Consider the following 25,692-nt stretch of genomic DNA (forward strand, 5'->3'; position numbering starts at 1 on the left):
TGAAGTAGAGACTGACTATTAAAAAATGTCTGTGTGAGAAAAATTCAAACATTTTATTGCAAATTTTAAATGTCAAGGCATACCAATATTACCTTTCTTTCGAAAGAGTGCATTTAGATAATTTTCTGCTTGGCATTCAATCTTATCAGTGTTGGACTGGCCCTGAGATGATAGCTCCTCCGTTGGTGTTGACTGTGAAGAATCAAGAGATGGTATACAATCCTAAAATTATAAAAAAAAAAAAAAAAAAAAAAATATATATATATATATATATATATATGTATGTATGTATAAAATCACTTTTTATTTAAACATGGGATCCCATTAAAATGGCAGAAAATTAATTATCTAAATGCTTACTTGTTCAACCTTTTAAATTAAATCAAATTATATAGAGGGAGCATAAAATTTGGGACAGGAGTCAGGAAAAAAGAAATTTAGCTCTGACAGAGAACCAAAATACCCTTACTCCTAGCAAAACTAAAGAAGAAGAAGAGCAGATAAAATATACTGCTGAATAAATTCCCTATATGGTATGCCAATAAAGTAACCCTATCAGAGTTCTAACAACAAAGTAGATATGTTTACCCACTTAATCTGACCAAAATCAGTATAGGTTCTCAAGTTTTCATTTCTTCTCAGCCCTTCTCACAGCAGTAGAAAAGGAAAAGGAATAAGAAGATGCTGATTGAATAGTTTATGACCTGTGTACAATAGACACTTAAATATTTCATCATTTACAAAGGAAATAATTATGATACCTAAAAGACTTCAAGAATAAGTGAAAGTCTAAAAAACAGTAGCACATTATCCCCTTACTATCTATTCCTAAGAAATCATATTGTAGGGTGGTCTCAGACCAAACTAGACCACCAAACTCACCCTTATATACAAAACAGACCTGAACTGAACTTCATGAGTCAGGGAACAATAAGCAAAAAAATGTGAAATGGATTTAGGATTTTCACCTGCAAGTTAAGCTAAATGTTAGACTTCCAATATACGACTTTAAAATACTCTTTTCATTTACCAAAACGAAGTATTTAAACTTCCACTGTGAATCACAAATTTCCAGAACAAATTAAGTTAAAAAAAAGAATTGTGTTACAATTGTGCAATTAGCTTAAAAATAATTTCATAGCACTAAAACTTACACTGACTGCTTCTCTCTGTAGGTTACAAAATGAACATTTTTCATCCATAGACCAGTCAGTCAGCTCTTCTGGTTCACAGTCTTTAAAAGAGGGAAAAATATTCATTAAATACACTAACTTTATTAAAAACAAATAAAATTACCACTCCCAACAATGACTCATATAATTTAAAAAAACCAACTAACTATTAACAGTAAGGGCAGAAGGTCTAACATTAAAATTAAAATGATGACATCTAGGAAGACATAAACAGAGAAGGCTATTGAGAATAGTTTTGCATTATTATGGGACAAAGTAGCAAGAATAATGAGCTGGTAATATATTAACAAGTTTCCAACAATAGGGTTTTAAGTATCAACTAATCTTCTGAAAAATTCAATTTATCATTGTCCATTAATATTATTTTTATTTTTGCTATGAAAGAAATCAGAATAAAGAGGGAGATATGGGGAGGAAAGGAATAAATTTGGCATACCATGAAAGATAACATAAAATAGGGAAATGGAAGAAAGCACCAGAAAAGCCCACAGATTTAAGAAAATAGAATGATGCCCAAGAAAATAAGTAGAAATCCATAGCCCAAAAGTCAGATAAGATTTTTATTACACTGTTCAAAAGCTTTGTTGCAGGAGTTACAAATAAAAATCAGGTAAACAAATAAGGTATATTATTCAACAACAAAACATGGATTTTTTTCCCCAGACTATTCCTTATAACCCAACTGTTGTAATATATGGAGAGTTTCTGGAAAACAAAAACATTTTCTGCTGAAAGAGTTTTATGAAAGTATAAAAACACTGTCATCCTAACTATACTTGGTATAGACAGTGATTTTCAAACTTATCGCTCATGGCCAGAAATTCCCAATTTCTTTTCCCAAATACATTCATATGTAGAACCTCGAACATATAAAATCATTATCATCTGAGGCAGCTACACCGACTAATTTGCTTTTTTTTTTTTTTTTTTTCATGACTGGCACGGATCGCAACCCTCAGTGTCGCGCCCGTACCGGACCAGGACCGGCAACGGGATCGCAACCCTCGGTGTTGCGCCCGCACCCCGCTCAGCCAGTGAGCGGCTGGTCTGTATGTGGGATCCGAACCCTCGGCGGGAGCGCCACCGCGCTCCCAAGCGGCGCACTGTAGCAGTGCGCCACCGGGCCGGCCCTACACTGACTAATTTGAAAAACACTGATGTACCACCGTAGTTTTCTCTCATACTTTTGGAATACATAATAAATGTTACTGCTAAACTACACAGAAAATAAAGCTTACCTTTTCTGGAATGATAATGAATAAATACTAGTTAGTATGTAAACCCCTAGCACCCTGAATCTATCCAGATAACACCGGTCAGAATAGAAGATAATATAATTTGTTGGAATACAGGGAGTGTCATAATACCTCCCTTTGATTTCAACAGTGGTATACAAATATTACTAATATTTACATAAATGTGGAAAAAGTAAGGAATGGGAACATAAGATCCAGTATAGAGTAATGCAAAGTTAACTGGATTTGAAGTCACTGAAAATCTGGAATGGAATCTCACTTTACTATCTGCAACTTTTTTGAGCCACAAAGTTTTTTGTTTTAATTACCTCATGTAAAACAAGGATCACCTAACTTATTTGAGAATCAAATGAAAAAATTGGATACTATATAAACTATAAAACACCATGCAATGACCAGTTATTAACAAAGTGGAACTACCAGTCATTATCTTTTTAATCCTGTATACAGTACATGTATTTAATAAGGTTAGTTTACAGACGATATTAATTAACTATCTGCTTAAGAAAACTGGTCACTTTCTGTAAACTATGTGGCCAAATAAAAAGTTTAAGCAATCTACACAATTAAAAACCCAATCCTTATAGAACTGCAGCTATGTAAGCTTATATTGTTTTCAACCTTTTACCCCCTCGCTTGAACAGAATCATATATACATACTCTTGAATACAGAATCGTGCAGTTTGTCTTACTAGGGAAGCTGAGCTCTCTAACCAAGGCACTGAATGGGAGAGAAGTGTTAGTTTGCCATTCGAGTTGAGGCTTTAAAAGGCATGGCAAGTTTCCTTCAGTTGTCTTGAGCTTCCACCATCCAACATAAGAAGAACTTGCCCCAGCTAGTCATTACTTCAGTTTGGGACCTAAAGTCATGTGGAGAAGACGTGATCATCATCCACAGCCTGGAGTCTAACTGAATCAGATCACCCATAAGCACATAACAGATTTTGGACTTGTTTGTTATGCAGCATTACTACAATAAAGACATGACATATATATGCCAGGCATAACATAATTTTGCTAGGTGAGGGAAATCTTACTGGTTTTTATCTTTTAAATCATGACCTAATGAAAAGGATCTAACATTGAGATTTTTGAAAATAGTTGATAGGCATGGAGGAGTATTTTTGAAAAATGGTTAAATGGTTGTAAAATTTCATGAAGTTTCAATGATAAATATGCTGACTTAAGAGACAATTTTAGACTTATTAAGACAATTACCAGTGGTAAGATAAAATGTTGAGATTATGTCACTTATTTTACTAGAGATTCTTCAAGGAATGTTAAATAAATGACACTGAATAATCAATTGAATACATAAAGGCCATTAAATTTTGCTGAGTTCAAAATTTATAGCTTTATTTGCAAATAATAATTACTTTCTTCTACAACAACTTTTGATTTTGAATCCAAATAAGTGATGGTGAGATACATTTTTTTTTGGATATGGGAAAGCAGATTTTGAAAAATTAACTCTAGGCCAGATTTCCCTTCTCCCCAGTTATCTTTTCATGTCATTAAAAATTAAATACTGAAATAAAACACATTCATTTTATCTCAAACAAAATTTGACAACAAATCAGATTTTCCTCTCTAAAACAAGTTATCGTTCTTTTAAAAATGTTAATACATAAAGGTAGAAGCTCAAAAAGGTTTAAATTATATACCTTATAGAAATAGCTTTGTTAATAAAAGGCAATGTCATAATAAAAACTGATAGTAAACAACTGACAAAAGACTACCTTTCTATCGTGGACATATACTCTTGTAGTTAAAGTTTGGTTCCAATCATTTTATCTAATCTATATCAGAAAGACAGCAGACTTTGAAATCAGAAAACATTGGTACAGAACTATGGGTTTTTCTACATACTACATGTGACCTCAGGCAAGTTAACTTTTCTGAGTTTCAGTTTCCTTGCTTGTATAACAAGAAGAATTAAAAACTGCATCTTAAGGCTGTAGTAAAAATTAAGTAATAACATGTAAAATACCTAAAAAGTTCAAAAGATGTTATTTTCATTTCCTTCTAAATAACCTCGCTTCTTAATGTTTTTATTCTTTTTAGTACCCTTTATCCACGGAATATAAATTTAGAGTTCCCAAAGACAAAGCCCAATGAAAAGTGAAAAAGGAGAATACTGGACTACTGAATCATGAAATACTTCATGATTTCTCATGAAGATCATGAAACACTGGTTACAACTATGTTGATTTCAGGGAAAGATAGTGAACAGAGGGAAATGCAACTAAAGTAATTTTTCATTATGAAACTACACATCAACGAAGTAAGGTGAAAAGTAGTAAGGTGAAAACAAAAATTATTCATAATCCCATCATCCAGGGATAATGATGAACATTTTGTTATATATCCTTCTAGTTTATATACTATGTGTTTTTAAATATTGGAATCAGCTGGTTCTTTCCAAAGATCAATAAAATTGATAAACCTCTAGGCAGGCCAATCAAGAAAAAAGAGAGAAAACAGAAATTTCAAATACCAGAAATGAAAGATGGGCCATCACTGCTAATACTATGGACATTAAAAGGATAATAAAGGAATATTATGAACATTATGCCCACAAACTTGACAACTTTAGATGAAATGGACCAATTCCTCAAAAGAAACTATCTACCAAATCTTACACAAGGAAAAAGTGATAACCTCAATAGGCCTATATCTATTAAAGAAATTAAATCAATAATTTAAAAACCTTCCAAAACAGAGATCCCCAGCCCAGATTGTTTCCCTACAATCTGTTCCAGAAAACAAAAGTATAGGAAATATTTCCTCACTCACTTTATGATTCCATCATTATCCAAATACCAAAACCTGTCTGAACAGACACCTCACCCAAGAAGATATACAGATGGCAAATAAGCATATGAATAGATGCTCAATATCATGTCATTAGGTAACTGCAAATTAAGATGATGAAATACCACTACATACCTATTAGAATGGTTAAAATCTAAAACACTGACAATGTAAAATTCTGGTGAGGATGTAGAGCAACAAGAACTTTCATTCATTACTGGTAGGAATGCAAAATGGTACAACCACTTTTGAAGATAGCTGGACAGTTTCTTACAAGGCTAAACATGGTCTTCCTAAATCATCTACCAATTGTGCTCCTAGGTACTTACTCAAATGAGCTGAAAACTTTTGTCCACACAAAAACTTGCATATGAATGCTTACAGCAGCTTTAATCATAATAGCCAAAACTTGAAGTGATCAAGATATCCTTCAATAGGTGAATGGATAAGCAAATTGTGGAACATCCATACAAGGCAGTATTATTCAGCAATAAAAAGAAATAAGCTATCAAGCCACGAAAGACACGGAAGACCCTTAAATGCACATTGCTAAGTGAAGCAAATCTGAAAAAGCTACATACTGTATGATTCAAACTATACGACAATCTGAAAAAGGCAAAACTTTTGAGAGTAAACAGATTGGTGTTTGCCACAGATTGTGGGGAAGGGGGGAGTGATAAGGTGGAGTACAAGGGATTTTTAGGGCAGTGACACTACTGTGTATGATACTGTAATAGTGAATACGTGACATGCGTTTAGCAAAGCCTATAAAATTGTAGAACACACAAAGAGTAAAGCCTAATATAAACTATGGTCTTTCATTAATAAAAATGTATCAATGTTGGTTCTTTTTTCTTGATTGGCCTGCCTAGAGGTTTATCAATTTTATTGATCTTTGGAAAGAACCAGCTGATTCCAATATTTAAAAACACATAAAAAAATTAGGAACATATTACACAGGGTTATTTGTCTCAAATATTTCCCATGATCAACTATACTTCTAAATAATATTTAATAGGTAAGTATAATTCATCAAAGAGATATATCATAATTTATTTAACCAAAATCCTATTGCTGGATATTTAGCCTGTTTTTCTAATCTTGGTATTATAAATACTATGATGAATACACTCAGAAAGTCTTAACCTCACTTAAGTATGCATCACATACTTACATATGGGATAAGAACTAATATAATGTACATAACTAACAATAAGATAGTATTTAATTCTCTGGTTTTAATTATATAATACAAATAATCACCAATTCATATTAGAAAACTGACTTTCATGAGTTCCTAGTAAGAGATCTCATTCTTTTTCTTTCCTATTGCTAATCAGTGTCTAAATAATAAGCATTCAAAATATTTCATCCAATAAATCTTTATAAAGTAGTCTTAATGTCTCCATCACTATAGTGTTGAGTTGTTAAAAAAAAAAAATTTAAGCCAAACATACTAAGTTTCAATCAGTACTGTAAGTCAGAAGTCAGCAAACCTTTTCTATAAACAGTCAAATAGTAAATATTTTAGGTTTTGCAGGCCACAGTCTCTTCCACAACTATTGAACTCTACCACTGTAGTACAAAAGCAGCCACAGCTGTCAATGAACAAAAGGACTATGTCCAATAAATCTTTATTAACTGGACAACTGGAACTTCATATAATTTTCACATCACAAAAATCATTTGTGATTTAACTCAAAGGCCATTCAAATATAGTCAACAAGGTGGATTTAGCACACATGTTATAGCTTGAAGACCTCTGATAAAAATAATCCCTTTGATATGTGGACACGCCTAAAGAAAAACCAATAAGCATCTAACAGCCAGTTGCCACAGGCCTACCGCACTCAAGTTCATGCCACATAAAATCTATTCAAATTTATGTAAATATCCACAGTCAGGGCATATAGATCACATGACCCTCCTCCCCACCCCCAACCCTGATGAAAGAAACTGGCCTACCATTAAGACTTAAGAAAGGATAAACTAAAGTAGAAAACAAGAGTAAGTTTTTGCTTAAAAACTTACTGTGACAGCAGAAGTGCATTTAGTGCAGATGGAGGAGGAAGAGAGGCATAGAGTACTGTAAACTTTTTTCACAGTATGTAAATGTGCAAAGTTTATGACATTCAAAGCTTCTTTGGAGACCTCTCTCCAGAAAGAGAGAATAGTTATGCTTTCCTCAAAAGGACAGAGTCATGAGACTGATCAATGAAGAAGGAAAACTACAAATTCTACTTTGTTACCAACAAATTAAAAATTAGCAGCACTCAAAAGTTTCTTCCAAAACCACTCAACCTGCAGATGGTTCTGAATCGAATTCAAGAATTAAAATATAAACCTCTCAAAACATTAATATATGTGATATAAAAATCTTCAACTTTAAAACACATTGTGTGCCAAAGTTGACATTTAAGGTAGCATAAAATTTAGAAGATATTTTTCAACAGAAACAGTAAAACAGTAGGAAGTAATGTATTCAAACGTTATGCATTTAATTTCATAATTTTAAAAAGTTACAGTAATATACAAGAATCCTTTGCTATCCAATTTATTTGATTCCTAAGTTGTGAACAGTGAGGAACAAGGCCTTAGATTTCCAAAGATTTATATAAAAACATATGCTAATCTATTTGATTCCTGCATACATATTTGTACAATGAGGAATACCTATACTTGCAGTTCTAGCATCTAAATAGTAAATCATTTTTAATAATGTTAACAACAAAGAAAGCACATTTGTTTAGAAAAGGATAAGAAAGAAGCTGAAATGTCTATAATGGACAGCTTCCACAAACTTCTTCAAGAGGCTCTATACTTTGATAACACTGGTTTAATTTTCCTTCAAAACATATGGCTGTCTTTGTCCTTGCTCAGATACAGTTTTATTACTATAACTAATACCATTACTCTTTAGCCATCAACTTTAATTAGAAACTTTTCTAATTCAAAAAAGCAATAAAAAGGAGGAAGAATTTACCTAAGGCATCTGGAGAAAAAAAGTTTGAACATTTGGGGTACAGAGGGCAATGAAACAAATACGTGCCTATGTGTGAAAAAAAGACTGCCTGAGATCCAAAGTTTGGCTAATTTTATAACTCACTCCCCAAAAAGCACATAAGAGGATACAAAGTAAAAGATCTATTTAAGGGCCAACCCCATGGCTCACTCAGCTGAGTGCGGCGCTTGGAGCGCTGAGGCCGTGGGTTCGGATCCTATATAGGGATGGCTGGTGCGCTCACTGGCTGAGTACGGTGCGGGCGACGCCAAGCCAAGGGTTACGATCCCCTTACCGGTCACAAAAAAAAAAAAAGATCTATTTAAATTAAAAGAATAAATGAAATGAGATATTAAATGAATTAGTTAAATTAATTACAATATATCCACAATGAAATCCTATGCAGCCATTAGAATGATAATCCAGAACTTTATGGTATACTAAGAATGATGATCCAGAACTTTATATACCCAAATGATATACACACATAGCAGGCACAAAAAGCATATATACTGTGTATACAGTACATACTATCTTAATGAAAGAATAAATATATACATTTATACAAAAATGTTAACAAAGAGTTATCTCTTGGTAGTGGCATTAAAGGTAATTTTTTTCTTCCTGGCTGATCTGTATTTTCTAATTTTCTAAAACGTCCCTGTGTTACTTGTATGTAAAAGAAATAGTCTAAAAATAAAATATAGGCATTTATTTCCTTAGAACATTCTGCCCTCTGTATAATAAACAACTAATTTCTAAAGGAATGTAAATATAAATGTATACATACATGCATCACTATATAAACAAACCATAAATAAAAGCAGGAGAAGCAAGCGGCTAAGGTCACAAGGAGCAACTTGGGTTACCAGAAGGCGATTAAATATTACACTAACTTCAAATATGAATATGGATGGACAGCAGGTAAGAAAGGAAGACAAAAAACATCAAGCATAGCTTAAATTCTTGATTCTTTAGAGGTTTTCCTTTATTCATTTGTAAGCTCGGCAGAAAGGATGGTGAAACTACAATTATTCAGCACTCCATATAAATGCATCAGATATAATTTAAAATATTTAATTCAGTGTAAAACTATGCTAAAATAAGAAATGATTAAAATTAAGAGATTTAAGGAATAGCTCTCCTTAACCATAAGAATGATAAAACATTGGAATGGGCACATTTTGGAGTCTCAATAAAGTCATGTTCTGCATGGATATCATTCATCTGACTTAAGACAGGAGGTTGGGACAGATATCTTACATACATACTTTCGGCTCTATGATTCATAACTGTTCAACATGAATAAAGAATGAGCAGAAAACTTTTGATTACTCCCACCACCATTATCATTCTCTCAACTTAAAACACTTACGTATACAAAAGAGAGAAGGACCCTTAGAGATACCTTGGGTCCCAGTAGAATGGAAGGTGCCAGAGTACAATGGAAGATAACAGAGTTAGCACACATAATTGACTAGATTCAAGATCCAGAAATAATTCAATCAAAAATCAAAGTAAAAGATCTATACTGGCACTACCTATTTTGTATATGAATCATACTGTAAGATTTCAGATACGTCTAAAAAAAAAGTTTTCTCCTAGTGCCCTATGTTTTCAAGCAAGTAATAAAACAGCTAACCTATGGTATCGCTGCAATTACATCACAGATCAATATCTATAATAACCAGTATTTATGCTAGTCTTTTTTTATGCATTTAAAAAAATGTATAAAAAAAATCTCTGTGTAGTCAAAGCCCAATATTATCCCCTTTGCGCCTTACTGTCTCTAAAGAATCCCTTTTGCCAAATCCCAACTAACATGTGACATAGGAAGCACCCAAGACTATCATTGCTTTTTGTCCTGGGGTATTTTAAAGCAAATCATTTCACCAGTAAATACTACAGTACATGTATCTAACAGATAAGGATTAAAGAAGGAATAGTCACGATACCATCATAACTAACAACCAATGCAATTAGTATTAATTCCTTCACATCACTCAATATACAATTATGTTCAGTTTTCCCTGTCTCAAAAATATCTTGTAATGGTTGATTTGTTCAAATCACGACCCAATCCACATCCACGTATCACATATAATTCATATGATTCTTAAGACACCTTTAATCTATAACATTTTCTCCTCCTTTATAATTCTATCTACTTTATGCTACAGCCTTTGGAAGAGGAGGCTATAACAAACAGTATTACATAAATATAGAACTCTGAACACACAAGTCAGTATTTCTCAGAGTGGCACTCTGAGTTCCAGGCTGCACATAATCATGAGTAGCAGCTACAAACCTGTAAGCTACATTATCATACTGCAAAGGTTTCAATGAGTTATTCATAAACACTTTTGAGCACTGATGAGTTGCTAGGAATAGAAAGTTGAATACCATGTCCCTGAACTCAAGGTTTTAAGGATTTCAAAGACCTTAAAGTTGTTGGTAATACATTTAAGATAATCCATAGGTGCTTTAAAAGCTAGACGGGAAAGACTGAAAAATTGTTATATTCCTATAGTCCTGCAAAACCCCACTCCCACCCCAAGGATAGTTTAAAAAAACAGGTTATATGTGAAAAAAGTATTTATACATTCAAGACCCCCAACACAATTGTTTCCCTTATGGTTCTGTAATTTTATAAACTGAATAAAATTCATCTGATATTCTACACTGTTTTATTATATACATTATATGATCAATATCACTGAAAAAACTAATAGTTGGTAAAAATAAACAATGCTCTTAATTTAGTCAGTCATAGACCTCCCTTTCCAACATCTGTAAGAGTTTCAGTAAGAAAAATAAACTATGATTTTTTAAAAGTTCCATATTTTTAAAATTATATAATACATGCTTGATATTGGAGAAAAACCCACATATATAAAAGAAAACCAAAATCATCCATAACCCAACCATTCTTCAAATATAATCACCATGAATGTTTTGGCATCTTTCTAGTCCATTTTCAATAAAAATATCTATTTCTCTCTCTCTTTTTTTTTTTTTTTAACAAAAATAGGATGAATCAGAATATAGTTTATGCTTGGCAACTTGCTTTTCTTCACCCCAACAATTCTTCTGTTAATGGCTGTATACATGCCAATTATGGATATAAAATTATTTATTAAACAGCCCCTTATTTTTTAATACAACAACATTAAAAGGGCTATAATGAGCAGTCTTATATGTACAATATATATTTTTCACACTTATCTGATTTTCTTGAGATACCTAAAAGTAAAAATACTGTATAGGTATCTATTTTTTTAAGGCTTTTGATACTTACAAATAAATTGTCTCTTGGTGCTAAATTGTACTGAGTAATGAATAAAAAGTTCTTTTCCCAGCCTTACTTTGAAAACATTAGATCTCATCATTAAAAATAAATTACTTTCAATTTGAGAGTAAACTTTTGTTCTTTGGAATATGTTATATGAAATATAATGGTAAGTATGTTAAGAAAACGTAAGCATGATATATAACACTTTGGGAATATAATCTACTCCTAAAATAATAAATTATACTTATTTTTTTAAATTTATAGAAGAAATATTTAGAAAATTTTATAAAATTATACAAATAGCAAAAGGAAACCATCATACTTTTTGGCAAATATGAGAAAAAACATTTCAATATGGGTTAAAGACAAAATGTGAAAACAGAGTGGTAACATTAAAATGGAATTACTACTTAGGAATATCCTTTAGATATAACAGTTGAAAAGAAAACCAAAGCAGGTCAAACCTAATAAAAAATGTACTTCTGCTAAATTTAAAAAATGTTTTTTAAAAAATTATTTATCAATATCTGCATCATTACTACCAATATTACTACCACACACACTTCTCCCTTGAACACAGCAACAATGGATCTACTTATTCTCAAAAACTATGCTAGTAAAGAGCCAACTCTGTAGATTGGAAATATGCTGCCTCTATAGGCTTAAATGACTTTTCAAACTCAGTAAAAACTAGAAAAAATTAGTCTCCTGACTTCTACCCAATATTGTTTTCTATAAATTCTTCATTTAAAAAATGTTTATAACAACTTCTAGCTCTTCAGATATTCGAAAGGAATGTCCTGATAAAAACAGATAAAGGGAATTCAATGTATTTAGTTTACTCAGCCAGAGATTCTCCCAGTCCAATATTCATAAATGCTCCACTAGGAAAAATATAAGACTACGTAAAACAAAAAAAAAGGAAGTAAAAATTTGGGGAACAGCTTTGTAGAAGACAGTTATTTAATTAAACATTTATATAATTAAGTTTAATTAATTTGATTAAATAATTGATTTAATTGATTGATCTAATTCAATTGACATGTTTAACTGATTTATTTAAAATCTACTTAAGAATAAGTTAGAGCAAGTAATTAATAGAATAACAGAAATTAAATTACATCACTGAGACAAAAACAAGCTTTTAGTGTACCAAAGTTTTAAAAAAGATATTATAATATGTAGTAAAATACCATGTAATAAAAAGAATATTTGGATTATTTCATTTACTTAAAATATTTTCTAATTAAAAGAGATCATAAATTCATGTTTAATATAAGATTAGTGTAGAATACCACTTTTCATTTGCTAAATGGGGCCCAGAGTCTAAAATTTTAAGATAAAATTTTAAAAATTACCTTCAAATAAACTGAGGTCCCTTCGTAGCCGTGGTCCATAAAGCCCTTCTAAAATACTCTCAAAACCTGTGTTTTAAAAGAGAAAAAAGTGTATTAACTACTGGAAAAGTTTCATTTTACAATAATTAAAAACTGTAAACTCTGGATAAATCAGAAAAATATTAATTTAATGTTACTATGAATATTATTTTTCCTCTAGATGAATTAAGCTGAACTAGGCAATATACAACACAATAAATAATCACGCAATGACTATCAAAAATTACATGACTGTAGAGTAGTTAAAATATTCAAATGCATATATTCACCACTAACACAAGTAAATACCTTTGTCATTTAGAAACATTCCTGGGTTAAAATATTATGAGCAGGGCCGGCCCGGTGGCACACTGCTACAGTGCGCCGCTTGGGAAGCATGGTGGCGCTCCCGCCGAGGGTTCGGATCCCACATGCAGACCGGCCGCTCACTGGCTGAGTGAGGAGCGGGGGCAACGCCAAGGGTTGCGATCCCGTGGCCGGTCCCGGTCCGGTACGGGCGCAACACTGAGGGTTGCGATCCGTTGCCGGTCACGAAAAAAGACAAAAAGGAAAAAAAAAATTGTGCACACAAACCCCCTGGGAACACTGTTAAAATGCAGATCCTGATTCAGCAGTCCTGGGGTGGGACCTGAGATCCCACATTCCTAACAGGTTCCCAGGAGGTACAGAGACTCTAGTCTATGGGACACACTTCCAGTAGTAAGCCCCTCAGGGATCTCTTTGAATTAAACAGAATTAAAACACCCTTCCACTCTCAAGCAGATGCAAGATTTATGCACAGGACAGACCAGTTACACATGCTAAATAAGCCACATGTTCCTGCCCCATCTGAGCTTAGTGTGAATTAATAATCTAATAGAGAAGAAAAGAATGATTAGAAGACATGTATTACAATCCTGTTCATATTTGTTTCAAAAAATAGTAATCTTTAAAAAATTAGCACCTTTAACCTCAATTACAAAAATAAGTAATCAGTGTCAATGGGGAGAAATTCCTGTTGTGAAAAGTATGATGCATACAATTTAAACCTTCTTGTAAAAAATTAAAACACAACAATTTGTTCATTGCTATGGACTGCCTTAAATTTTAAGGAAAAAAAATTACTGAAAATTTTGCCAAGTTAACAAAATCCTAGTTCACTAATTTCCTAAATATTTTACTCTCTGGATATACTAATATTAAAATTTTACAATTATTCTTTTTTGAAGTCTGTATCATATTCAATTTTAAGCACCTTAATAAACTACAAGGCATCAAAAAAAAAAAAAAATGACCAGGATGACAAAATAACTAGAAAACCAAGAGAAGGAACTAATATAAACATGCGTGGATTAAGGGGGAAAAAATTAAAAGTGGTATGGAAGACCCCTACAAATGAAAGGAAAAGTAGATTTTCTTAGTGGTATTCCTAAATTGTAAAACATTAGAAATACTTCCACAGAAATATTTCATAAATTATAATATACTTAAAAAAACATTTTGATATCTCAAAAATCAAGATTCATCTTAAAAATCAATGGTGTATCATAGTCAAAAAGTGGCAACATTTCTTCATTTAATAAAACATGAACTAATGATGCATCTTACAACTGATGATGTCTTGGATTTGACAAAGTAAGATACTTATCAAGGGTTTTGATAAATACATACTAAATAAAAAATCTTTGTGAAATGACTTAGTACTAGTTCCCATAAGTGGAAATTTCTGGCAGAAGAGTTAATGAACTACCTGCCACCAGAGAGCTTTCAAGAATGGTAGAGAAAAGACTTTCATACTAGGTAGAGACCCAGATGGAGTAAGCCCAAACTCTTCTTCTATTAAAATATTAGATCTCTCCTTTGTTGTAATTAGTATGCTTCAAAAACACTACCACAAATTACTATTTTAGAATGTTATTCTGTGGTACATTGGACAAAATGTATAGCCTCTCCCTGTATAGCCCCACTGAATTTAAACAACATACATTTCCTGGATTTAAGTCTGAAAAGAAAAAAAAGCACACAGGGAGTTATACTTTTATTCTATTGTGTTTCTTAATTCCTCAGTAGATAAGACTAAGGTCTTACATACATCCTGTTAGAATTTATTCACCCTGCATCATGTTGGTGCTACTGTAAATGGTATCTTTAGTTAAAAGTTTTGTTCTTGCAGGTTTACAGGAATACAATTGATGTTTTCAAACTGGCTTTGTATCTAGCAACACTGCTAAACTCTAATTACAATAATTTATTTGTAGATTCCTGGAGATTCTCTACATATGCAAATATATCATTTATCTATAAAGATAATGATAGTTCTCATTTTCTTTCCTTTTCAAAACTTATTGCTTTCTTTTTTCTTGTTTTTGCCTTACTTCCTAGCTGGATCTCCATTATGATGTTGAAAAGTAGTGGTGATAGTGGGCATCTTTGACTTACAGTCAATCTAAATGGAAAAGCATTCAAGAAGGGTCATCATTAAGTACAATGTTTGCTGTATCCTTTTAAAATAAACACAACTTTAAACATTAAGAAAATTCCATCTATTTCTAGCTTGCTAGGTTTTTTCTATCATGAACAAATGACAAATTTTATCAAATTTATTCTGAATCTATTGAAATAGTCTTGTCACTTTTCTTTTTAGTATCTCTTAATATGGTGAATTGTGCTGACTGATTTCTAATGTTGAACCAAATTTCTTTCATTCCTGGGAAAGTCAATTATCATGGGATATTTTTACATATTCGATGGTTTACTGTCCTATTTTCTTTAAAATTTTTGTACCTATGGTTGCCACTGAAACTTGTCAAGTTTTGCTATCATGTTATACTACCCTCATAAAATAAATAGCAGTGTTCCCTCTTTTTCTATTCTCTAGAAATAGATTATGAAATGTAGGATGCTTTTTGCTTAAATATTTAGTAGAGCATTCTTGTTCTATCAATAAAGTTTATCTTCCATAAAGTTGTGGCTTTGTCTATTCTTTTTTAGTTCCGCAAATTTTAGCTTCATATGGTTTTATGTAAGGCTATGTTATTAAGTGCTTATAAGTTTTAAATAGTTATATCTTTCTGGACAACAAAACTTTTTATAATGATGAAGTGTCCCTCTTTATTTCTAGATAAGGTTTTTTCATCAAACCACACAGTCTAATTATGCAGTTGTAAAGCATTTTTTATTTTTCCCATGATACATCTTTTTCAATTATTTCTTTACAACCTTTCTGTAATATTAAAGAGTATAGTGGGATTTCTGTTCTAATTCACTCTAACATATTTGTCAGGATTCCGTAATTTATTTACGTTTTATATTGCTTTTTATTAATGTACCCTTAAAATAATAGGAATAATAAAACATTTAAACATTTGGAGCCTGCTGTTACAGGAAATAAATAATTCCAATTACAGATATATTATTATAAGTATGAGAGAGTGATCATAGTGAGATATTTAAGCAAAAAATAAATAGATGAAATAATGAACCAACTTCAAAGCAAATACTACTACAAAGTTACAAAGCAGTAATATTAAATTTCTGATAGCTAAGAAAAACTTATTCATATATCTTAATTTTATTTTATTTTAATTTTACTTTATTTAAATTTTATCTCAATTATTTTATTTTCACTTTTTGTCTCTTTCTTCAAAAAAAAAAGAAGATATAAGACCATGTCATTTCATTTTTCTGCTCAAAAATCTTTTACTTTACCAATATGCATAAAGTACTTGTACGTAAACACACCAAATGACTGCATGGAGGAGAGATGGCCTGTGCCAATTAGGAACATCCATTTGGTATTCATGCTTGATCAAGAGAAAATCGTCTACTTTAAATATCTCAGATTTCAGGGTTGGTTTGATTCAATATGCGTCTATCAAAAACATGGTATTTTAATTTGGGGAGGATCACAAGTTATAAAGGTCATATACACTGGAACTGTTGTGGCCATTCACATCTCCTATGAAGGAATTCTACTTGAGAATGAAGCCAACTCAGAGGACAACAGAGTTGAGTGATGGCAAGAATTCAGTAATTTAAATAGTAGTCAATATATTTGGGTTTAAATTCCCTATCTACTTTTGTTCTATTCGTGTCAAGGGTCTATAGGTCTATTTCTCTCCTTTCCTGAAAACTTTGGAACTGATTAAATATTGATCATTCCATTTTGATCCTTTTCTATTAGTATGAAAATTATGACCTCTATTTCTACTTTCTGTGTTAACCCAGATATTAGGATATAGGCCTAAAGTTAATCAAAATCATTATCCATCCTTCCAAGACTTGGACTTCCTTCCTATTTATGTTATTGTTCTGTGTACTCCACTTAACATGATGTTTTATGCTTACACACATATTTACCACTTCATGCTGCTCTCTCTCTCTCCTTTGTGTTTTACATCTCCTTCTTTCCTCAATGTATTTTGTTAGTTTTTTTCTACTATATTCCACTTCACAAAATTCTTCTATTGTACAATCTGCTGACAAATATAGCATGTTTTTTTAAAGTCAATTTTATTGAAGTATATCTTTCATACAATACAATGTACCAATTTTAAGAACAAATTTAAGTAGATTTTGAAAATGCATAATTTCATTTAACCAAAAACATAACTAAGATACAGAATATTCCCATCGATTCAAACGGTATCCTTGTACCCTTCTGAGTTAATTGCCTGGGACATTGAAAAGTCCAGCACTAATCTACTTTCTGTCATTATAAGTTAGACTTGTTATTTTTAGAGTTACATATAAAAAGCTAACAGAACTAATACACAGAGTTGGTATGAACATGCATATATGTCCTTCCAGACATACTTTATCATCTCTCTTGAATAAATATTTATATGAGTTATTTCTAGGTTGACTGGCAAGACTTGTTTTTGGTTTGTTAACATCTTGAGAAACTAAACAGCTGTTTTGCAAAATGGCTGCATCCTTTTTCATGTCCACCAGCAATGTATGAGAGATCCACTTGTACCACAGCCTTACTAATAATACATGGCATTGTCGATCTTTTTAACTTTAGCCATTCCAATGGCTGTGTAAGGATAACTCACAGTGGTTTTAATCTGCAGTTTCCTAATGACTGCTGAATTCTGAGCATCTCTTGAAATGTCTTTGTTGGGTTTTGGTAACAGGGTAATAATGCTGGTCTCAGCAAGAAAACTGGGAAGTGATTCATCCTTAATTTTGTAAGTTTGTATACTGTAATAATATTTATGAGACCTGAAGTTTTCTTTGTGGTAAGGTTTTAATTATGAATCCAGTTTTACAAGTTGATAGAAAACTATACAGGTTATCTATTTCTTATTGAGTCAGTTTTGGCAATCTGCATAAATTATAGCATTTATTTGTAAAAAGTTGTTAAAAAGATTCTCTTATTTCTCTTTTAGTATCTGTACAATCTGTAATGATGTCACTCTTTCATTCCCGATACTGGTTTGGGTATCCTCTCTCCTTTGATGGCTTTGACCAGAAATTTGGCAATTTTATTATCTTTGCAAAAATACCAACTTTTGGTTTCAATGACTTTCTTTATTGTCCACTTATTTTTCATTTTTTATTTCTGCCCTTACTTTCATTATATTCTTCCCTCTAACTATTGTTTTAGTTTCACTTGTACTTGTTTTTCTAAGTCTTTTAAGGTGGAAACCTTCATCATTGACTTAAGAGCTTTGTTCTTTTCTTTTCTTTTTATAACCTTTCAATTTTATTCATTGTTTCATTTCTTAATATTTTCCTTAATGCTTTCATCGTTTAACTGTATATGTAGGAAGCTCTTCAAGAACTAGAGAAACTTGAACATGTTGAAAGAATAAGAGCTGTATGAAGGAGTTGGGATCAGGGTGCAGGGAAAAGACATAGCTTTCAGAAAGTGAGGAACACTCTGAGAGAGGAGGAAAGGGAGAATGAGTCTTAAAGACTTCTGGAAAGAAATTAAAGGAGACCTAAATAAATGGAAAGACATCTCATATTCAGGGATTGGAAGACTTAATATTGTTAAGATGATTGTTAAGATGATCACTACCCCTCAAATTGATCTATAGTTACAACATAATCTCTATACAAATCCCGGATGGGTTTTTTGTATAAATTGGCAAGATGATCATAAAATTCATATAAAAATGCAAGAGATCCAGAATAGGTTTAAAAAAACAAAACGAAAAACGTTGAAAAGGAAGAAAATAGGAGGACTCACTTCCTGATTTCAAAACTCATTAAAAATCTGTAGTAATCATGACTGTGTGATTTGAGAGCTTTGTTCTTTTCTAATAAAAGTATTTAAAGCTATATAAATTCTCCTCTCTTCACTACTTTAGCTCCATGCCATAAATTTTGATATACTGTCTCTTTATTTTCATTCAGTTCAAAATGTTTATAATTTCCTTATGACGTCCTGTTTCACCCACAGGATATAAATGTGTTAATTTCAAATACCAGGGGATTTTCTAGAAATATTTGTTATTGAATTCTGGTTAAATTCCTTCTGGTCAAAAACATAAAATCATTGTAAAATGATTACAATAATTTTAAATTTATTGAGACCTGATTTATGAATATCATATGATCTGCATTGATGAATATATCACACGCACTTGAAAAGAATGTGGTGAATCTGCAGTTATTGGGATAAGTGCACTATAAATGTCAATTAGGCCGAACCAATTGATAAAGTTCTTTAAGTCCTCTATATCTCTACTGATTTTGTCTTATCTTTTATCTACTTACTTACTTACTTACTTATTTATTTATTTAAAAATATGACCACTAAGGGGATCTTAACCCTTGACTTGGTGGTGTCAGCACCACGCTCTCCCAAGTGAGCTAACTGGCCATCCCTATATAGGGATCCGAACCTGCAGCCTTGGTGTTATCTACACCATACTCTCCCAAATGACCCATGGGCTGGCCCCATCTTTCTTCTTTTACTTTTGTCAGTTTTTGCTTCATGTATTTTGAAGCTCTCTTATTGGATGCACATATATTTTACATTGTATATCTCCTTTCTGAATTGATACTATCATCATTGTAAAATGCCCCTCTTTATCCTTGTTCTTAAGTCTCATGTTATGTCAGCCACACCAGCTTTCTTATGATTAGAAACATTTTCATTATGTCTCTTTTTTCATCCTGCTATGGGTCAAACATGTTGACTTCCATTGTAACAGTGTTCAGAGGGTGAGAAATCCGATTATGGTATTTGAAAGGTGAGGCCCTTAAAAGGTGATTAGATTGTGAGGACTGTGCCCTTGTGAATAAAGTGATCCATTCATGGAGTAATGGGTGTGGTTCTGTAAGCTTTATAAGAAGGGCAAGTGAGAAGATTAGCTCTCACTCTTGCTTATGCTATTCTCTCACCATGTGATACCCTGAGTTGCTGTAGAGTCTCCACCCAGAAGAAGGCCCTCACCAGGACTTTAGACTTCCCAGCCTCTGAAACTGTAAGAAAAAAATTTCGTTTCTTTAATTATCCAATTTCAGGTATTCTGCTATAAGCAACAGAAATTTACTAATAGACATCTTTAACTTTTAATCTATGTCTTCATATTTACATTGAGTTTCTTGTGGACAATTGAATCTTGCATTTGTATCCAGTCTGAAAATCTCTGCTTTTTAATTGCAGTGTTTATACCATTAAAATTCAATGTTAACTGTTGATATCATTGGGTTTATAGATACTACCTTGTTATTTATTTTCTATTTGTTTCATCTGCTATATGTTCCTCCACATTCCCCTACCCCACAACATTCTTTTTGGTTAAGTAACAATTTTTTAGTATTCCATTTTATTGACACTATTGAATTATTAGCTATACTAATAGCTAATAATTTTTAGTTTTTTTGGTGCTTGCCCTAGAGTTTACAATGTTCATTTCAACTTTTTTTTTTTTTTTTTTTTTTTTTTTTTTTATCTTTTTCCGTGTCCGGCAACGGATCGCAACCCTCAGTGTTGCCCCCGTACCGGACCGGGGACCGGCAACGGGATTGCAACCCTCGGTGCTGCTCCCGCGCCTCGCTCAGCCAGTGAGCAGGAACCGGTCTGTATGTGGGATCCGAACCCTCGGGCGGGAGCGCCTCCGCACTTCCCAAGCGGCGCACTTATCCAATGCGCCACCGGGCCGGCCCTCATTTCAACTTTTCACATTCTCCTTTCAAACAGTATAGTAATATAATTGTATAATAATTATATATAGTTATTATATAATTTAAGAAGCAGTACACATCTATGTTCCACTCCATCCTATCTGCCATGGTTACACATTTTATATCTGCATCTGTTATAAATTCCAAAATACATTACTTTTACTTTAAAATATTATTTTAAATATATTAAAAATGAACGTCTTATATTTACTCATATATTTACAATTTCTGTCATTTTTTTTCTTTGTGTAGATCTCATGACTAAAGAACTTCCTTCAATATTTCTTATACTTCAAGTGTCCTAGCAGTGAATTCTTTCATCTATTGTTTTTTTACGAAAAACAAATACCTATTTGTCTCCATTAAAAAAAAAAATGTTTTGTTGGGTATAAAATTCTAGGCCACCATTTTTAAATCCCAGTACATTAAAAATGTGCTTCCACTGTCTAATTGTTTGCATGGGTTTTGACAAGTCAATAGCCTTTCTTTCCTTTGTACCTCTGTACATCATCAGCCTTTTTCTCTGGCTGCTTAAAAATTTTCTCTAACACTGACTTTCAGCAATTTGATGATAATGTGTCTTGGTATGGTTTTCTTTGTGTGTATTCAGCTCAGTTGAGCTAACTGGACCTCCAGGGTTATAGTTTTCATTAATTTTTTAAAAATTTTTGAACATTATTTCTCCAAATATTTTTTTCTTTGGTCCCCTTTTGTTCTGGGATTCCAATTATTTATTTTTTAAAACAGTTAATACTACTCTACAGATTGCTGAGGCTCTGTTCACTTTTTCCCCAGTTCTTTATGTTTCAGTAGTTTCTGTTATTTTTCAAATTGACTGACCTTTTGTTCTGCAGTTCCTAATTTGCATTAGAAAACTACATGTTTAAAATGCACAATTTGAAGAGTTGTGACATATAGACTCATAATATCACTGCCACAATCAATGTAACAAAAACTTCCAACACACCCTAAATGTTTCCTCATGCTTATTTTTATTTTTATTTTTTTTGCGACCGGTAAGGGGATCACAACCCTTGGCTTGGTGTCGTCTGCACCACACTCAGCCAGTGAGCGCACTGGCCATCCCTATATAGGATCCAACCCCGCGGCGGGAGCACTGCTGTGCTCCCAGCGCCGCACTCTCCCTAGTGAGCCATGGGGTCAGCCCTCTCATGCTTATTTTTAATCCATTTCTTCCTCCACTCACAACCTTAAGCAAACACTTGCATGCTTTTGGTTATGACAACAGATTAGTTTGTATTTTCTAGGATTTCATTACAATAGAAATCTCATATCACAGACTTTTTGGTGTGTGTGGGGGGTGGGGGGGTGTCTGGTCTTTTTCACTTAGAAGAATGATTGAGATTTATCCATACTGTTACCAGTTATCATTAGTTAATTTCCCAATATATTCCATTACATAAAAATACTGCAATTTTTTATCTATTCAGAAATTGGTGAATATGTTTTCATTTTTCTTGACTAATTAATTAAAAGTGAAATGCAGTGTTATATGGTAGGTTTATGTTTAGCTTCTTAAGAAACCAAACTATTTTCATGTTACTGTGTCATTTTACATTTCCACCATCTGCCATCCATGTATGAAAGTTACAGTGGTTGACTAATATCCTCACCATCACCTGGTAATGGTCAGTTGCATTTTTTTGTTTGTTTGCTTTTTCTTTTCTTCTTAATCATTCTGATGTCATCATATCTCATATGGTTTTAATTTGTATTTCCCGTAGACCATCTTTTCATGTGCTTATTGTCATTAATACATTTCTGTCTTTAAAAAGTAACTCTTACATGAGGAAAAAAAAGAATATGTACCTGTCTGCTCAAATCTTTTGCACAATTTTTAATCTGGTTGTTTGGCATCTTTGCATTGTAAGAACCTCTCCTGTTTTGTTTTTAAACATATTTTGGATATAATTCCTTTATCTGATATAAACATTGTGACTATTTCCTCCCAGTCTATGGTTTGCCTTTACGTTTTCTTAATGATGTCTTCCAAAGAATAAAAGTTGTTAATTTTGATGAAAATTAATTTACCCATTTTTTATTTTCTTTATGGTAGTCATTTTAAGTCTAAGAATCCTTTCTCTACCCCAAGGGTACAAAAGTTTTCTCCTAAAAGTTATAGATATTTAAGTTTTACATTTAGGCCTATGGCACATTTTGATTATTTTTTGTGAATGGTGTGATAGGTTTAAATTGATGTTTTCTCTATTTCTTTTCTATATTAATATCTATTTGATCCAGCACCATATGTTGAACCATTTGTTTCTATTTTACATCCTCCATTTCCCTCCTAATTACGTTTATATTATCCTTTTAGTCATTAAGCAAAAATTGAGCAACCTGTAATAGCAGCTTTCATCCTTCTCTAATTCTAAGATCTACTATTTCTGGTTCTACTTCTATTGACTGGTATTTCTCCTGATTATAAAATATATTGTCCTGCTTTCTTGCATGTCTAGTAATTTTGTATGGATGGCAGACAATGTGAATTTTACATTTGTGAGAGCTGGATTTTCCACCCACTGTAAAGAGAGTCAGACTTTACTTATTCAGGTAGTTGAGCTACTTGAAGAGCATTTTGAGGTTTATAAAAAAGGTTTTATAGGCAGAAGCAGAAAAGCCTTTTTATTATTTCATTAGCTTTCCTGGATCTCCACTTAATACCTCCTGTATTCAATGATTGTTCTCACTGTGGGTGGTAGAAACTTGAACGACTCCTAAACCTGTAGGAGTTCTGGGAATTGTTTTATAGCTTCCAGAAAGTATGCTTTCCCAAAGGTATTATTTGTCGGGCCTTGTAACCCTATACACACATGGATTGGTTTTCAGTCAGAATCAAGGGCAGGCACTTCATGCTGATCTCTTGAGCTCTTTCTCTGTGTAGCTCCCTACTTTCTGGTATTATGCCCCCACAAATTCCAGCCATTCATAATACACTGAATATCCATCTCTGTCTTCTGAAGTAAGTGAGACCACTGTGTTCTTTTTAGGTCCATCCTGCCTGTGCTGCAGTATGGGAATTATCTACAGGCAAAAAGCTGAAGTGATCAAGGGCCTATATCATTAGTTTCATTTTTCTTAGGGATCACAGTCCTGTGCTTTCTATTTTCCAATGTCTGATAATTTCTGTAAATATATGGTCCAGTTTCCTAGTTGTCTAGAGCAGAATATAAATCCAAACCTTATTACTATCTCATGATCAAAGGTAGAAATCCATCCTCTAACTTGTTAATTTCAAAAATTTTGCTTATATTTTTTTTCTGTTCTTTTTCAAATAGTTAACATCTTTTTAATAGCTTTCCATTCTCTGCAGATATTTAGGTCTATCATTTCTTTAAGTATGGAATATTTTTCTTTTAAAATTAAGTCAGTATTTGATCATTCCAATACCTTATATCATATAAGTCTGTTTCTGCTGTCTTATGGTTCTTGCTCATCTTGCCTTGTTTCTTTGTGCAATTAATTTAGTACTTACTGGGTTTTGCTCTCAAAAGATTAGATTCCCTAAGGCCTAGTATAGATGTGCCCTCCTCCAGAGAGTTCTGACACTCAATACCCAATGAATAAGTTATGTTACATGGCAATGGGAAATTAAGGTTGCAGATGGAATTAAGGTTGCAAATCAGCTGGCCTTAAATTAAAATTATCCTGGTGGATGCAATGTAATCATAAAGGTCCTTAATTTGGGAAGAGGGAATCAGAAAAAAAGAGATGGCATTGTGAGAAAGACTTGACTACAGTTACTGGCTTTGAAGAAGACCATAAGCCATGGAATTCTAGCAGACTCTAAAAGCTGAAAAACACAAGAAAATGGGTTCTGGCCTAGAATCTTCATGAAGAAACACAGCCCTGCCTATTTAATTTTAGCCCAGTGAGATCCATTTCAGACTTCTGACCTCCAGAACTATAAGATGATAAATTTCTGTCTTAACCCACACACAAAGCTTGTGGTATCTGTTACAACAGCAATAGGAAACTAATTCATGATACAAACAAATTTCACGGCTTGAGATTTCTTGATTGACTCAGGGTACAGATCTGCTAGATGGCCATGGCCAGTTCAATGTGAGATATTTTTCTCCCTTTACATTATCTTTTTGTTTCACCAAGACAATCTTCTGGGACTGGGAAAAGGAAGGATTACTTGTTTTTACCCTGAAGGCATGACCCTTTGATGTCCCCGCTTAATGTAAAGACAATCCTCCATAGAACTATGTACTTGAATAGGCCCTGGGATTTGAATTCTGATCCTCCTATTAAACAGCCATGAAAGCACAAATATATGGTATTAATAAATGACTTTAAGCTTAAGCAGCTTTTACCTTTTGTTTTCTATTTGCTTCTAAAAGTAGCTTGGGTAGGGGCCGGCCCGGTGGCGCACTGGATAGTGCGCCGCTTGGGAAGTGCGGCGGCGCTCCCGCCCGAGGGTTCGGATCCCACATACAGACCGGTTCCCGCTCACTGACTGAGCGAGGCGTGGGAGCAACACCGAGGGTTGCAATCCCGTTGCCGGTCCCCGGTCCGGTACAGGGGCAACACTGAGGGTTGCGATCCGTTGCCGGACACGGAAAAAGACAAAAGACAAAAAAAAATA

At 32.9% G+C, this 25,692-nt stretch overlaps 1 protein-coding gene across 2 annotated transcripts in view; it reads right to left on the reverse strand.

The window, feature by feature from the left end:
• Positions 1–25,692, reverse strand: part of LCORL (ligand dependent nuclear receptor corepressor-like) — a 152,984-nt gene that overhangs the window by 81,353 nt on the left and 45,939 nt on the right. Inside the window, exons 2-4 of one of the 2 annotated variants that reach the window (XM_008588288.1) lie at positions 12,915–12,980; positions 1,155–1,234; positions 93–222 (exon numbers count right to left, since the gene is read on the reverse strand). In XM_008588288.1, coding sequence (XP_008586510.1) covers positions 93–222; positions 1,155–1,234; positions 12,915–12,980 — 276 coding nt within the window. The remainder of the gene's footprint in view (positions 1–92; positions 223–1,154; positions 1,235–12,914; positions 12,981–25,692) is intronic. The other variant, XM_008588281.1, reaches the window with a different exon arrangement.

Source organism: Galeopterus variegatus, unplaced genomic scaffold (genome assembly GCF_000696425.1).
Source record: "Galeopterus variegatus unplaced genomic scaffold, G_variegatus-3.0.2 Scaffold123, whole genome shotgun sequence".
In the NCBI taxonomy this organism is placed as follows: Eukaryota; Metazoa; Chordata; class Mammalia; order Dermoptera; family Cynocephalidae; genus Galeopterus; species Galeopterus variegatus.